Source organism: Equus caballus, chromosome 1 (assembly GCF_041296265.1).
Source record: "Equus caballus isolate H_3958 breed thoroughbred chromosome 1, TB-T2T, whole genome shotgun sequence".
NCBI lineage: Eukaryota > Metazoa > Chordata > Mammalia > Perissodactyla > Equidae > Equus > Equus caballus.
The window spans coordinates 174,914,361-174,931,110 of NC_091684.1; the positions used below are offsets into that span (position 1 = coordinate 174,914,361).

General features: G+C 45.2%; 3 protein-coding genes across 3 annotated transcripts; all 3 read right to left on the bottom strand.

Moving 5' to 3' along the window:
* Positions 1 to 851: 851 nt before the first annotated feature.
* On the bottom strand, positions 852 to 4,579 carry CHMP4A (charged multivesicular body protein 4A). Its single transcript, XM_001918363.6, has 6 exons — positions 4,311 to 4,579; positions 2,740 to 2,889; positions 2,479 to 2,656; positions 1,936 to 2,050; positions 1,631 to 1,763; positions 852 to 1,203 (listed from the first exon to the last, which is right to left on the bottom strand). Exons 1-6 carry the CDS (start codon positions 4,495 to 4,497, stop codon positions 1,145 to 1,147), a joined length of 822 nt encoding a protein of 273 aa, XP_001918398.3. The 5' UTR covers positions 4,498 to 4,579; the 3' UTR covers positions 852 to 1,144.
* Positions 4,580 to 4,881: 302 nt separating this feature from the next.
* MDP1 (magnesium dependent phosphatase 1) lies at positions 4,882 to 6,362 on the bottom strand. The gene is made up of 6 exons (NM_001412192.1): positions 6,226 to 6,362; positions 6,056 to 6,116; positions 5,878 to 5,988; positions 5,441 to 5,548; positions 5,253 to 5,338; positions 4,882 to 5,079 (listed from the first exon to the last, which is right to left on the bottom strand). The coding sequence occupies exons 1-6, from the start codon at positions 6,260 to 6,262 to the stop codon at positions 4,988 to 4,990; spliced, it is 495 nt and encodes a 164-aa protein (NP_001399121.1). The 5' UTR covers positions 6,263 to 6,362; the 3' UTR covers positions 4,882 to 4,987.
* Positions 6,363 to 7,411: 1,049 nt separating this feature from the next.
* On the bottom strand, positions 7,412 to 16,709 carry NEDD8 (NEDD8 ubiquitin like modifier). Its single transcript, XM_001489831.6, has 4 exons — positions 16,568 to 16,709; positions 8,619 to 8,666; positions 8,374 to 8,456; positions 7,412 to 7,786 (listed from the first exon to the last, which is right to left on the bottom strand). The coding sequence occupies exons 1-4, from the start codon at positions 16,583 to 16,585 to the stop codon at positions 7,690 to 7,692; spliced, it is 246 nt and encodes an 81-aa protein (XP_001489881.1). The 5' UTR covers positions 16,586 to 16,709; the 3' UTR covers positions 7,412 to 7,689.
* Positions 16,710 to 16,750: the final 41 nt, after the last annotated feature.

Sequence of the window (16,750 nt, forward strand, 5' to 3'; positions counted from 1 at the left end):
TCAGCTGAGGTCAAAGACATTCTTTCCTCAGGGGAAACTTGGCAGGGAAGACTGCTGACGGAAAGAGGTGGATTTCTGCCCAGAGTCTGTAACAGACTCCTGTTAAGTCAACGTTGTGATTCAAAATGTAGCTTGTATGTGGCTCATGGGGAGGGGTGCTCAGATGAACACCTGCCCTTGGGAAGCTTCATCATTCTCACTAAGTACATGCTCATTGTTTTACATCTCTGTGCACTCTAAATGTTCAAGCCGTGGGGTGGAGGCCCTGGCTGCTCTGTGGTCATGGCTCTGCCTCTGTCTATAATCCAAAGGGATGTCACTGTTCCGTTAGAAATGGGTATCAGGATGCGTGAACTATCTTGGTGCCTTCTCCCTCCTCCAAATGTCACCTTAACCACTACTGAGACAATCCCACTGAGTCATGACCCCTCGCATTATTGCCCCTAGACACACAAGTGCCAGTTCAAACCGAGCCTTTTACCTATGGGTTCTGAATAAAGGAAAACTACTTTATCCCTGTATTCTCCCTCTCTGTCCTTGAAAAGGGGCTTTGCAAAAGGACAATGGGTAGTAAATTATGGGCCTGTCTTGGCAGAGGCATGATTGGGACAAAGTGATGAGGGAAGACACAGAGACAGCTCCACACAGTCCTAAGTAACAGATGGCAGTTTCCTCAACCTCAGCACTAGGCAACTCTGGGACAAACCAACTTGAAAGATCAAACAGTATCTGCCTGGAACACAGTAGGTTAAGATATTGGAAACTCCCATTTATTCTATGTTCCAATGCTCCTTCATTATTCCCATTATTATTCATTGCTTGAAATAAAGCTCCAAGGACCAGGGGAAGAGTTTCAGGTGTAGAGCAGGCAGCAGAAGCACTAGGACTCCATCCACCCAATTTTATTGGGAACAAGGGCACTGTAAGTGCTATCAAAGAGAAAGGAGCCCAGGGGCTCTCCCGCACCAAGATCCTTGTTGAGAGTTGAGCCAGGGATGGGAGGGCAACAGACCCTTTTCTCCGGCAGGGTCATACTACCACCCTCAGCAGGACCTCCCAATAGGGCTATGGTCCTTTAGCTCAGCACTTGGCACTTAAGGAAAAGAGCAACAAAGGCAGCGTCAAGAAGACAAGGCCAGACTCGTCAGGACACCCAGGTAGCCAACTGCTTCAGTGCTTCTGCATCTTCATCTGCCTCGGGAGCTTGGGGACAAGGACACCCAGAGAAAGAAAGAAGTGTTAAGGCTTCAGAAACTTCCAACCATCCCCTGCTAGAACACTCAGAGCCTGCTAAATTCTCTCTCCCTAGCAAAGAACCTAAAGGTGTGGTCCTTCTGCTTGCTGGGCTGCTGCTATTCCCATAGCATCTTTGTGCAAGTTAGAAAAAGATGCCTTTCTCCCAGTGTTTGCAGCCCTAAGCCAGGGTACACAGCTTGCTGAATGGAGCACAGGCCAGATTTCAGTCCCCATTCCCCTTCAGCCAGGTGCCCTTATGCAGTCAACAACCTGTGCAACTGCAGCAGCAGCCCTCTCTGCCTGGTTCCTTTGAGGCAGGATGACTGAGGAATAATCTTCCCCATATCTATCCCACCCTCTCAAGTCCTTGAGACAACAGAACAGCCCTGGGTACCTGGCTCTGCTGGCACATGGGTGGGTACACTGGGTAGTTTGACTGGAGGTTCTTCCTCCTTATCATCCACAGGTAACAACTCCCGGGCTGATTCCTCCTGCTCCAGCTGCTCTAGCTCCTCCAACAGTTCATCCTGGATGGGGGACGACAAGACTATTCAAGATGAAGAAAGGAAACTTCTACTTCTAAAAACATACCACTTCTGGAGTTCCTCCCCAGAACTTGCCGCACAATTCTTTTGGGCATCCCTTCTGCCTGGTCCCATGCTTTTCTCCAATATTCCCTGACCCCTCACTTCCAATCACCTCATCCACATCCTCTCCAAAGCCCAAAGGCCGAGAAATGGCATCTGAGATCTGCTGGGCCACCTCCTGCTGTTCTGTGATGTCAGCCATCAGTTCATCCACCTTGTCAATGTCCCTGAGAACAAGATATATAGCCAAAAAATTAGGCAACAACCCCCCTGACGTTCTCACCTCACAAGAAGGAAGTCCCTCCTGCCCATGGCCTCAGACTGATAAACTTACGGCTACCAGGTAGAAGAGATCCCTGGACAATTGTAAAGAGCAAGACGAGGCTGAGAAATGGCAAGAAGCCACAGTGGGGAGGACAGGTTGCACTTCCTTCTCGGAAGGATCTTTAACAATTAGGAAATCATCTCTCCTCCCTGGAATGCCCCAGCCAGCAGAGAGATCTTCTTGCAGGAAGCAAGGAGGCGGACAGAGGTCTAGCCATTAGAGGTGTCTATACTGTGATCTCACATTCTGAGAGGTTGTAAGATTCAAAGCACAATACCAAGCTACTCTCCCCAGTGCCTGGGCCCCCTCCTTCCCTACCCCCGTACCCACATGTCCTGGTAGGCTTTCTTCATGCCTTGGGCAGCAAGCTCCATGGTACGAAGCACTTCGACATTGGTGGTGGCATTCTCAATGGCCTCACGCTGAAACTCCAGGGTGGATAATGTCCCGTCAATTTGTGCCAGCTGCTGTTCCAGTCTTTTCTTCCTCCGCAAAGCCTGTAGGGCGGCTGACCCAGCCCACACGCTGAACATCAGAGCCAGAAGCCCCTGCTGCCCACCTGGCCCTCCTAAAGGCGCCTTTCCCCCTTACCTCTCTTATTCTTGGTGCCATGCTTCTTGGCCGTTTGTAGCTCCTGTTGAATCTTGTGCTCCAGAAACTCCTGTTTCTTGATCAGTATCTTCTCCGTCTCCTTCAGTTTCTGTATTGCCTCTTCAGGGGTGGGCCCCTTCTCCTTCTTCCCTGGAGTCCAATGGAGCAGGCCCACATTGTGTGAAGGAAGAATACTCGCCACTAATCACTGAGTGCACAGTGTGTGCTAGGCACTTGACTGTTATTATTAATCCCAAAATGGCTCTCTACAGCGAACGTGCTATCTTCACTTTATAAATATGAAGATAGACACAAAGATGTTACATTTTTTTGTCTAAAATCACAACCCGTAAGAGATTGAGCAGGAATTGAAATGTGGCAGTATGACATCCAAAGCCAGTGTTCTTTTGCTATTCCAAGCTGCCTTTCAATTCATTTCTAATTTTTTTTTTAATTAATAGACTTTATTTTTTAGAGCAGTTTTAGGTTGACAGCAACTTGAGTGGAAGGTACAGAGATTTCCCATACACCCCCTGCACCCACACATGCATGGCCTCCCCATTGTCACACCCCTCACCAGAGCTGAGTCCCTTTTTTAATCACCGTTCCTCTTGCTGTCCTAGGAGATGCCCAAGGTCCTGACTCTACAGGATCAAACTGAATGAAATACAGGGGGCCAAAGGAAAAAAAGTCTGATCTTGATTTTCCCCTTCATCTTCTGCACATCTAATAGAGTTATTTAAAACAAAAATCTGATGGCCCTTGCCTGCTTAAAATCCTTCCATACTCTCCACTGCCTACAGGATAAAATCGAAAACTTTTTAAACAAGACAAACAAGGTGCTTCATGATCTGGCTCTCATTCACCTCTCCATCCACACTGCCTTCTACTTTCCTCTTCCCCTTCAGCATGCGCGCACACACACACACACACACACACACTCACTCACAGGGCAGCCAGAACTTCTTTTCCCTGAATATATCATACTCTTTCCAGCCTCTCTTTTGCATACAGTTAGCTCTTCCTGGAGAATGTCAATTCCCCACCTGGCACATTTCTAGCCTCCTGGATCACTGCCCCCAGACTCCTGCTTCCTCTGTGCTCCCCTGGTTTTTAGGAACATCTCCACAGTGGGGTTGCCACACTACACTGTAAATGCCGATTTTTGCTTGTCTTTGCCCACCAGATAAGAGCTTCAAGAAGGCAATCTTTCCTCGTCCTCTCAGATTCCCTCTTGCCCAGAATAAAGCAAGCACCAGGGGTTTGGAAAGAACTGCACGACAACAGGCAGAAACTCATCCCCCAAGCCTACACAGTGGGAGCCGGCACAGTCGCCACGCTCTTCTCTCACGTCCCCTCCCGGGCCTCGAGCTCTGCCCTCCGGGGGTGGGGGAAGGACGGCACACGGAGGGGGACTCGCTGACAAGGCGGGGCCTCCTGGCACCGGAGAAGGCCTTGCCGGGCCATCGGCCGGGATTTTCGGGACAGCCTGTCTCCCGGGTCTCTTCCCCTCCGGTCTCCCCGACCCCTGGGGCCAGCACCTCCCGGTCGACCAGTCTCGCCCGGCTCACCCCTCCCGAAGAGTCGGCCGAGCCCACTCATCGCGACCCCAGCCTCTCCCGCCTGCGCCCCGCGGCGGCCCGCACACTTCCGCCTTGCTCTCGGGGAGGGTCCTGTCTCATCACGCGGAGACTGGCCTCGGCCAATCCCTCCTTGGGGCACCGCGACGACATCATCAAGAGGCGCAGACGAGCCCATTTCTATCACGTGACCCAAGCCTCCAGCCCCACTTCCACGCGCTTCTCTTAAAGCGGACGCTTCATTTTCCACTATATAAAAAGGCCGCCCCGCCCCCCAAAAACAAAGTACTTGTTTCCTGGAGGGAAATGTGCAGGGTCACGCACCCCACTACTTGGGGCCAGTGGAAGAGTTCTTCATGCTCTTGACAGAGCTCCGGAGAGGGGTGGGGATGGGGTGAGCACAAGGGAATCATAGTCTTGGGCTTGCCACAAGTTTATAAGGCAGAACCTGACGCAGTCTAAGACCTCACACTCCAGTCTTGCCACCTCCGGGCAGCCGACCCCGGTTCACACGCTAGAAAAGTAGAAACAACCCACACTGTGGGTAAGTTCTCTTCTGTCACATGCAAATACACTTTAATAATTTGCAAATACACCTGAAAATGTCTTCCTTTCTGATTTCCTTTCAGTTTTATGCCTCCAATGAGGCTCATCCACGGGGCTGGATCTCAGGGTCCAGCTTGGGCCTTTGTAAATGTCTCTAAGCCTTGAGTTAGGGTGTGAAGACTCATGCCATTCCGCACATGAATGCAGGTAACACCTGAAAAGAAAAGAAACGACGTTTCATCAGGCCTTCAGGGCTCCCTACAATTACTCTCATCTTTTGTGGGTGTCACCCGTCATGCAAACTATCCATCCTGTACATATCTACCTAACCCCTCCTAGGAACCCCATCTCCTCATTGCCCAAATGGCTGTTTTCACCACTCAGTACCCAGTTTGCCGACATCTACAATATTCCGCTTCTCATCATCAAAGAAGATCATCTGGGAGAAAAGAACTCCAGTCTTCTGCTGCAACCTGTGCAAGACAGGGCAGGGGGTGAGGGCAGGGGGTAACCACGTTGGCTTCTTCGCTCCTCCAGCTCTCTGGTCTTGTCTCTCTCTGCTCCTCCCCACGTACCTCTTAAAGTGTGTGACCTTGCTGCCTGGATAGATTTCGCGATGAACAAAGTATCTGACAAGGTCAAAGAGCTCCAGTAGCTGGTTGGCACCTTCAGTCTCACTTGTCCTGCACAAAGGTGTAGAAGATGAGATCAGGAGTGTGGAGGGCCAGGGCTGCAAGTTAACTTACGTATAACCAGGGGGGAATAACTTGCTGTATTCCAGCATGGCCAGGCATCCTCGGCCCTTATTCAACTCCATATCCTTCTTGTCTGACATGCGTGGCTCTAGCCAATGTTTAATAAAAGGCACAGGAGAGGGTACAATTAGAAAAATATCGAAGTATTTGCAAACATACATGGCCGAAATTTTTGTAGCCAAGGGGTTACACGGGAAGTCTCCTCATGCACGCATCTCTCAGCATCGAACTGAGTTTTTTTCAGTCGCTCTTCTTACCGGGAAGCGGCCGCGACGGGCACCCCAAGGCCCTGCAATCGTTCCAGGACCTCAGGCACCTCTGGGTACAGTCGGACGGTTTGGCCCCGCCTGTCTCGTACAGCTCCATCACTGGAGAGGGCGAGAGAGCGCTCAGCGCCGGCAGGCCCGCCGGGCCCGCCCCCCAGCCCCGCCTCACCTGCCCTTGTGGAACGGGGGGTCTACGTGCGTGTCCACCCAGAAAGGCCAGAGCGTGTAATCTGCGAGAGGAAGCGGGGGTTCAGCCTTGGAGGGCGCAGGGCCTCGAGCGCTGCAACTGGGGTTTGGGAAGAGAGCGCCCTACGAAACTCTCCCAAGTCGGGCCCTCACCCAGATCGAAGACCGCCAGCTTCGGGAGCTGCGCCATCACCAGCGCCGCAAGCCGACTGCTCGGAGGCGGGGTTTCCCCGCGGCCACAGAGTCCTCGCAGCGCTCCCAGGGCTACGAGGCCGCCCCGCCGGCCTGAGACACGCGGCTAGAGCGCCGCCACGCCGCGCCGGGGCTGTCAGTCTGAAGACTGCGCAAGAGCGCCTTCTGATGGTGGAGGAGGGAACAGCCTGCAGCAAATGCCTGAGCCACCGCGCGCAGGACCAGAGGTCTTTGTCTCTTCAAGAGATCTTCTTCCCTTACGTTCCCACTACACCCAGCCTCGCCATTCTACTAAACTAGAGAAGCCAGGGAAGGGAAGCCTTTTTTTCTGGGACCCATCTCATTTTATCTTACCGAGACCTAAGTGATGTATCGTAGCTTGTGTCACTCCTCACTCCACCCTTCTCCGTGTCAGCCTCTCTCCGTACTGTAGAACCCAGAGCCCCAGCAATACCAGCCATAAAGAACGGAGCGTCTGCAGAGCCAGCCCTGATGGCCTAGTGGTTAAAGTTCAGTGTGCTCAGCTTCCAAGGCCCAGGTTCAGCTCTGGTCGCAGAACCACACCACTCGTCTATCAGTAACCACACTGTGGTGGCAGCTCACACACAAGAACTAGGACAACTAGAATATACAACTATGTACCGGGGCTTTGGAGAGGAAAAAAAGCGGAAGATTGGCAACAGATGTTAGCCCAGGGTGAATCTTTCCTATCAAAAACAGGAGTGTCTGCAAAACCCTTGAGGCCTCTCTCAAACCAGGCCCAAACGTCCAGTAGGCCACAGTGGGAAAGAATTCACTCTCCTGGTTCTACCACCCATGCCAGTAGTATGCTGGTAGATACGTAACCACCATTCTGTGGGTGAGACCGATTTGTATTGTCTGCCAATTTCTGTAAATATTCCTACCATGGCCAATTTCAAGCTACCAACATGAAGTCACTCAACATGGGGTTGAGAACAGACGCCAATAATTAGCTCTCGTGAGCTGGTAAGTGCTGGCTCCAGCACACCACTGAGAGCAGGCATTCCTAGGGTCTGATAATCCTTCTGAGGGCACATTCCCTTCCACTGTCCTACTCCTTCAGCCTGGCGTAACCGAGTGTGCACTGGGTCCACTTTGATTTCAATCACATTTGTGCAAGAGAAGATAGATTCCAAGAGGCCAGGAAATATTTTATTGACAATCAGGGACATAGCCATAACAGAGGGAAGCACGCAGGACTGCAAACTAAAACCCAGTAGCCAGCAAGGGCCCTTTGGGCCAGGAACACTGCATCCTGGGGCCCTCACAGTCTCCCACCAGTAGACACACAAGACTGGGCATCCATGAGACGGGGCAGTGGCTCTGGTGTCCCAGAAAGTGAGAGGATATATGATGCCTCATTACGAGCGACAGGGTAAGGAGGTAAAATGGAGGGAGGGTCCATCACTGCCTAAGACCACCGCCTCCTCTCAGAGCCAACACCAGATGGAGGACTGAACCGCCTAGGATCTTGTAATCAGCTGCTGTCTTCTCATCATTCCTGCAGGAAAAGGAGGCCAAAAAAGCATTAGAAATACCTTCTAGAACAGGGTTCTTGGTTGGGTTTTATGGATCTCTCTGGGGGTCTATGAACTCAGATGAGAAAAAAATTACATCTTTATTTTTACTAACCCCTAACTGAAATATGATATTTCTTTTAATCTTGAACATAGGTAAAAACACTCAGTGGTATTAGCAATATGGGTAATCTGTTAACAACAGAAATTAGATATTTTCATATCATAATACAACTATTTGCAAGTATCTTGAAAATATTTCAAAATTATGGTAGTTATTGGACCCACCATTAGACCTTAATGTATTAATAAATAAGCACATAGATAATTATATCACAAATTTGCTTTTTTAGTATTTTGATAACTGTATATCAATATAATTACTTTCTTTTGTAATTCTACATATTTTAAGTCTGCAAAAATCTTATTCTGAGAAGGGGTTCAGGGGCTTCACCAAATTGCTAAAGGGTCCAAGGCACCAAAACAAAGAGGCAGGCCCCCTCCACTGGCAGTATTTGCGCCCTCATCTTCACATAAGATCGCCATGCCCTCATTCCCATTCCAGACTCACATCTGTTTACCACTGTAGATAAGCCGCTGCTGCTGTGGGGGGATTCCCTCTTTCTCTTCCACACGCTCCTTGATTCGCTCCACCTTTAGGAGAACAAGTAGTCAGGGGCTGCTAGGGGTAGGACGGAAGTGGGAAGAACAAGAGCTACGCACATAGCATGAGAGCAAAGGACTACATTCATCAGCATATCCAAACAAACGCACATGCAGGGCGATAGGCACGAAGAGGTGGTGGGCATACGTTACCTTGTCTGTGGGTTCAATGTCAATCTCAATCTCCTTTCCGGTCAGCGTCTGAAACAGGCAAGGGTTTCATGAGTCCTATAGCCCACTACATAATTCATCTTCTAGGTAAAACATCCTGTCCTCGTCTCTGGGGATCTACTGCTTTCTGAGAGATACACATTCTCAGCTAAGCTGGTTTGAAGAATCAGAAGGCTTTGACCATACCTGTATTCGTCAAACATTTTTAGGCTATGGACAACTTTGATAGGGCAAAATTCTGTGAATTATTTGACCCTCTTAATGCCACAGGTCATCTCCCACCCCCACCCCACTAGAATCCATGAGAACACTGGAGTTCTTTTAGATGAGACAGTGATGAGAGGTATCCTAAGGAAAGTATTCTTTTGAGTCAGAAGGAGCCAGTTTTATACATGAATGCTAGAACTGAACATTCAGGTAATTCAAAGAATTCTCAAGGACACAAGAGACCATCTCTGACCAGCTTCTTAAGGAACACTAGAATTCCACATTCTATTCCCCCATATCTTCTCTAGACTCCTACCTAAATCCTAAATTGCAGCTCTGCTCTTCTCGACTTCTTCCATAGGCTAAGGCCTGATGATATCCAAATGCAATAATCATACTGACAGTACACGTACAAATACCATGCTCCATTCAATCTAATCTCCCACCCGTCTTTGCTCTTAAAGCTCTATCCGCGCCAGTCTACAGTAACCCAGACCACAAACACACCATGTACGGTCTAGTTTAAGGGCATTTCTTTGCTTCTACTCGTTTCCTTGTTGCCATACCCTCCCCCACTCTTCTCAAACCTTCAAGGACCCTGCAATATAAGATCAATGACTTGCCACCAGTGCACTTCAGTACCCACTAGAGCTAGTTGTTTAAGTGTTAAACTCTCCAACTTACACTACAGCTTCCTAAAGGACAGAGACTGTTCTAATCTAAGCACAAAGCACAGGGTTTGACATACGAGCAGTCAGTAAATATTTGTGGAAGGGCCAAATACACCAATGATCAGGTTATGATCACAGCCAACATTTACCAAACACTTTGCAAGAGTCAGAAACTATGCTGAGTGTCCAACAGGCATCAATCTGTTTAATTCTTGCTAGTATTTATGAGATACGTACTATTACTATCACTCTTTTATAGATGAGGAAAATGGGGCTTGGACAGGTTAAAAAGCATGCCTAGGAAGTCAAAAGGAGTGTGCAGATCCAAACACAGACTCTTCGGACCCAGAGCCTGAACTTTTAAGTCTGTACTCGGTACTGCTTAACTGAGTCCGGCTGGTCTAGTATTGAGATCCAGTATACGATCCTGCAGAAGGTTCACAAAATAACACACGGTTTCTACTTATGGTATTCACCTAGACCAGCATGAAGAAGTACTGAGGACCTAATTTCTCAACTATGAGAGTGGTTCAGAACCAAGTATATTTCCAAAAATGCAAGAGTAACTCCTTTGGATTTACCTGTTTGGATGCAAAAGAATAAATTACAACAGTGATTTTCAAGTTTCTACCCGAACCCAAGGTGGTCCGTGTGAAAATTTTCAATAGTCTATGGTAAAATGAGAAAAATAATGACAACAGTGAGATTTTCATGAAACTAAATATATTTGGGTGTTAAAATGTCCTTTTATGAAATGACAGTGACAATATACAATGATTTTTTTTTAGGCCCTTTCCTGACGAAATGAAAAGTTTGCAATTCTGTGCTGTCCACAAATTATTTCACTTTATTGATCTTAATACTTTGAATGAGAAGACTCTTCAACCAGAGAGTTCTATTTCTAGGTAACTAAGTTGGAGGAAAAGCTTGAGCATGGATCCAGAGAGGAACAGGTGAGGTTTGCTGCAGCACCTTTTGTAAGAGCAAAAGACTAGAAATAGCCTAATGCCTATTAATAAGAAAACTATTAAACTATGGTACATCCATAGAATGACATATTTATTATGTAACAGCTTATACACTAACATGGAAAGATCTAGAGAATGTATAATTATCTATCATTTTCTGTATGGAGATACAGACATATGTACATGCATAGAAGAAGGGATTAAAAGCATACGTCTCTCTTAATAGTGACTATCTTCGAGAAGGGGAGTAGGACTGAGGGGAGGTAACTTGCTTTATCTGTACCATTTACATTTCTAATAAAAATATATTCCTGGGGCAGGCCCAGTGGTGTAGTGGTTAAGTTCGCACGTTCTACTTCGGTGGCCCAGGGTTCCCGGGTTCGGATCCCAGGTGCAGACATGGCACTGCTTGGCAAGCCATGCTGTGGTAGGTGTCCCACATTTAAAATGGAGGAAGATGGGCACGGATGTGAGCTCAGGGCCAGTCTTCCTCAGCAAAAAGAGGAGGATTGGCAGCAGATGTTAGCTCAGGGCTAATCTTCCTTAAAAAAAAAAAAAATATATATATATATATATATATATATATATTCCTTTGTCACATCAATATTAGTAAACAAATATTCATTCTGACAATAAAAATGCTTAAAGAGTAAGAAAGAGTTTAAGAGAAGGTCTAGAACTGCTCTCCCAAGAGTAAGATGCTTGGGCTGTACGACATGAAAAAAAATTATTGGTTTGTAAACACTAAAACCATAGGATTGGCCCTTTGTTTTTGAAACTGACTGTAGAAGCCCATGAACGTATATGGAGAGCAATCGGGCAATACAGCATCCCAGCAACAACACTTCTGAGAAAATAAGCAGGACTGTGTCCAAAAATGTACCCACAACAACATCACTGCAGCCTTCTGACGCTGAAAACTTAGACACAATCTAAATATCAAACAATTGAGGGTTAAATAAATTGTGGTACAAACATAAGAAGGAAAATCACACAGTCTTCAAATAATGTTTAGAATAGCAATATAATTCCAATTTTGTAAAAACAAAAAAAAAGAACATGTGTATTTATGCGCTTTCGAAAACGTTTGGAAGGATATATACATCAGGGCTTTTATCTTGAGTTGTGAGATTATGGGTGATTTTAATCATATTATTTGTGCTTTTCGGTGTTTTCCATTTTTTTATACCATAAATACACTGTAATGAGAAAAAAAATTATTTTTAAAACACTGATCTTGAGGAGAGTATAAGGAAACAATTCTGTAAAGCAGCACTGCCCAACAGAAATAGAAATGTAATGTGGAGCTGGCCCTGTGGTCAACTGGTTGGGTTTGCGCACTCCACTTTGGTGGCCCAGGGTTTCACCAGTTCGGATCCTGGGCGCAGATGCAGCACCACTTATCGGGCCATGTTGAGGTGGCATCCCACATGCCACAACTAGAAGAACCCACAACTAAAAAAATATATATACAACTATATACTGGGGGGATGTGGGGAGAAAAAGCAGAAAAAAAAAAGAGATTGGCAAGTTGTTAGCTCAGGTGCCAATCTTTAAACAACACAAAAAGAGAAATGTAATGCAAGCTCATATACAATTTTAAATACACTAGTAGCCATATATTTAAAAGGTGAAATTAATTTTAATATTCTTAAGTCAATATATTCAAAATATTATCACTTCCATATGTAACCAATACAAAAATTATTAATATATTTTATACTTTTTTTCTAACCAAATCTTCAAAATCCTGTGTGCATTTCATTCTTACAGCACTTCTCTCAGGTCAGATAGTAAATTTTAATCTGAAATACTTGATCTGTATTTAAATTTCATAATTTACAGTTGGAAAAATAGATTTACATATTTAACTTGTTCCAAACATACTTAAAAGTTTCCCAACGACTGAATAAGGTTTCAGTTTTTATAATTAAATTAAATACAATTAAAATAAGTAATTGAAAGAAAACTTCAATTCCTTAGTCTCACTACCCACATTTCAAGTGCTCGATAGCCCACGTGGCTAATGGCTACCATATTGAACACTGCTCAAGCATTCCAGCTAGTATATGAACCAACAAAAAAAATCAGAATATCCTCATTTTGTAACCTCCAATGAAATAATGGATGGAGGCATGACCAACATCACAGAAAGCAAAATAACCTGACAGAAGTGCATCCCACACCACCACCTATGAACTATTCCCTCACATAAACATACAAAAAAGACTACTCAAGCCTCTAGATCTTGTTACTAACTGACAGGAAGCACAGAGGAAAGAGGAATAAATTAAAAGACAACATGGGGAAGTAATCAGCAAATCCAAACTGTAGGAAACTCTAAGGGGGGAATTACAGATTTAAAAAGGCTTAAAATACATATCAACCAATTGCAATGTATCATCTTAGTTGGATCCAGATTCAAACAAACTGTAAAAAACAAATGAAACAGCAGAGTAAATTTGATGATAGTAAGAAATCATTGTTAATTTTTTAGGTGTGACAATTACGGTGACATGGGGGAAAAAGAACTTTTTACAGGTAAATATTGAAATATGTATGAATAACATGCTATGCTGTCTGGGATTTGCTTTATAAAATATCAGATAAGTAGAGTTGGTAAATATAAATAAGATTGGCCACAAGATGACAGCTTTTTAGGCTGGGTAAAGGGTGCGTTATGTCCTTCTCTCTGGTGTTGTATATATTTGAAATCGTCCATAATTAAAGTTGTTCTTAAAGAAACTGAACAATTTTAAAGGATATTCTCAATATATCATGTCATACTGGGTTGCTTCCCTCAGATCTGGTCATTGTGACCTGGGAACACATTCAATGCTATCTAACAACTCTATGATAAACCTAAGCTCAACATACCCCTTTAGGCACTGGAAGAGATATAAAAGAAATTAAGCAATGCAGTCTTTGCTATGAATCTTTTTCAAGTGAAGATTTACAATCAAGAAACAATGAGGCATACAATTAACAGAACAAACCAACATACAAGGAACTACCATATGAATATTATTGTCCAAATATAAGGTGCAATGACCAAGTGAGTGGTGAGTGAAAATCAATGGAGATTAATTTAAACCCGAATGAGACAACTTTTCACACTCACCATAATAGCTCAAATAAAAATGCCTGACATGACTACAAGTTAGCAAGGGCACACAGCAGCTGGAATGCTCATTCACTGCAGGTGGGAATGTAAAACGGTACAACCCCTTGGGGAACTGTTTGGCAGTTTCTTTTAAAGTTACATATATCTACCATGTGACCCAGTAATTCCACTCTTAGATATTTATCCAAAGGAAGTGAAAACATGTTCACAAAAAGACCTGTATAACAAAAGACCTGTATGAGGAGCCTTACTCATAATAGCCAAAAACCGGCTCAAACTGACAACTCAAATGTCCATCAACTGCAGAATGGATAAACACAGTGTGACACAGTCATCCAACGGACTACTACTCAGTTATAAGAAGGAACTACAGATACAATAGGCATAATGCTGAGTGAAAGAAGCCAGACACAAAAACTACATATCGTATAATCCCATTTATATGAAGTTCTAAAACAAGCAAAACCAACCCCTGGAACTTTCAGAGGAGGGGGTGAAGATGTTCTCGATCTTGTGTATACATGAGAGTATACCGTTGTTAAAAACTCATTGAAATGAAACCTTAAGAACTTTGTGTTTTATTCTGTTAAAAAAACACGAATGGGAAAACTGGGGCGTAGAAAGTAAAGACAGTTGCCCAAAGTAATCTGCTAAGAGGGGATCAATGCAGGATCTGGGGAGAGAATATGATGAAAAAGAAGTCGAAAGAAGACCTGTACACTACGATTTTGTACACCACATCTTGGTTTGGACTCTAAACTCTAGAAGGTATGGTGATAGGAAAACCTGGCTGGAGGTATCACAGGGCAATAAAGACCTAAGCTAATGAGACCCCAGACCAGAATAAGGGTAACAGGAATGGAAAAGAAAATCAAGCAGAAACAGGTATCAAAGGAAAAATTAGGTTCTATAAGAGAACAATGACTCTAAAGAACTGGGTTCCAGACACCTGGTAGATTGATGGGGTCAATGTATGAGATGAGCATTGGGAAGATACCTTAAGACAGAAGATGATATATTTAACTTTAGAAAGACAGAGATGAAGTAGCAAGAGAAGATTTAAATCAGGAGGGATTTAGTTGCTAAAGGATTGCAGAAAGAGAGACAGAAGTCAGCTACACAGAGATGACAGTTGAAAAATGAATAATTCACAAAGGAACCCTGCTAATAAAAACCTATCATTTATATAGGAATTGACAGCTAACTATTTGCTTTCATATGTATTTAATGTATAAAGAAATGCAGTAAACAAAAAGGAGAGAAGGAAGGCAGAGAAATCTGTTTGAAGGCGGAAAGGAAAGTGTTTTGGGAAAGGAGACTGAATTTCAGAGAAATACAAAATTAAAACAGATTCAGAGAGACGAAATCTAAATCTAGAAGCTTGCTACTCAAAGGGCAGTCCCCAGATAAGCAGCATCAGCATGACCTGGGAGCATATCAGAAATGCAGACGCTCGGCTCCCGTCCCAGACCTAGTGAATTAAAATCAGCATTTTAACAAGATCTCCAGGTGATTCTTACGCACTCTCAAGGTGAGAAGTCCATCTAGAACACGGTACTTTTTTTAAACTGCAGGTCTCAACCCATCAGTGGGTTATGAAAGCAACTTCGAATAGAATTGAAAACATCAGAGCATATCACACATGCTAAGTTTTTTGTGTCTGTATGGGGCAGGAGGTAAAATTTCTTAGTGTAGGTTGAGATAAAAAAAAAAAATCTTACAAAACGTTGAACCCAAGTATAATAATAACCTCTTCTTTAGACTAAGAGAGGCCAAGGAGGACATGAGAAACCATATGCATTGAAAACATAAAAGCATTCATCTGCTAGTGTTTCTCAAACTTTCTTGACAGTGACCCACAATAAGAAAATCACATGAACTAGTAACATACATGTGTGTAATATACATATAAAATGAAAACAAAAATTTCACAAAACAATACTCTCATCCAGCAGTATACCCTGATAATTCTATTTTCTTTCTTCTCTTTTAATGTTGCTTGTGACTCATTAAATTAATTTCACAAATACTGGCTCTTTTATAGGGTACTACTCAAAGTCTGAAAAACAACGACCTTTAACACGCACCCTGTTTGACCTCAATCCTTATCGAAGAGGTGGTTTGGAAGGACCGAAGAGGTTAAGAGTGGCTATTATGTATGGTAAATACGCTAAGGAGCTGATGAAAGAACGACAGACTGACTTAGCAGTAAAAAGGCCAAACTAATGTTTCACTACATCAATTGTTAGTTTTTGTCTCTCTGTCTAAAGATACAGAAGAGGAAATAGCAGACAGGACTAATGAGGGTTGGGAATTGATGAAGAACCACGGGAGCAGAGAGGTGTAGATGAAGGAAACACTGCTAGTGCCAAGAACTAGGGCACTGATAACTAACCTGCCTCAGTCAGGTGCTGACTGAACACACTCCCAGCTTTGGTTCCTGAAGGCCGGCTGAGATACTACACCTTGGCGACAATCAGCAAAGGCTTACAGTCTAGCTCCTGGGAGGCCCCCCGCTTCCCCAGGCTAACGTTTTTGTGCTGTGTTCGGAGGCAGCCTATGTTAGGGGCCGGGAGAAGCAGGTAACCCGGGCATGAAGAATGGAGATCAGAGCTCATCATAAGAATCTGAAGGAGCGGGGAGCCAAGCTGCTGCTCTCTGACCGCGGGGGTTCGAACACAGCGAGATCTCGGACAAAGGCGGCCTCCTTCTGGGTCATGGCCCAGTTCTGGCGAGAAAGCAGGAATGGCAGAGACCCCGGGGTCGTCAGGCGGGGCCAGCCCTCAGCTCTCACAGCCCTTTTGGGTCCCCCTACTTCCCATCACCCCTCGCGCGGAGCCCTGAGGCTGTCAGTGCCCTCCAGGCTCGGGAAAGGCGTGGTTTCCCTTCCCCACTTCTCCCGCAAGGCACAGCGGCCAGCCCAGTACCACTGCGTCTTGGCAAGGCTGGAGGTGCTCCCACCTTCACTTTAATTAGCATCTTCTTCCCAGTTTGGGGCCGCGCGCAGATAAATTGCTGCTTCTACCGCTGCAGTCGCCGCTGCCGCTGCCCAGCACTCTGCCTATGGGAGTCACGTCTGCTTCCGGGTCACTGTCTGGCTCCACCCCCTCCTTTCCACGGGGTTTCCAAAAGGCTCAGGAATGC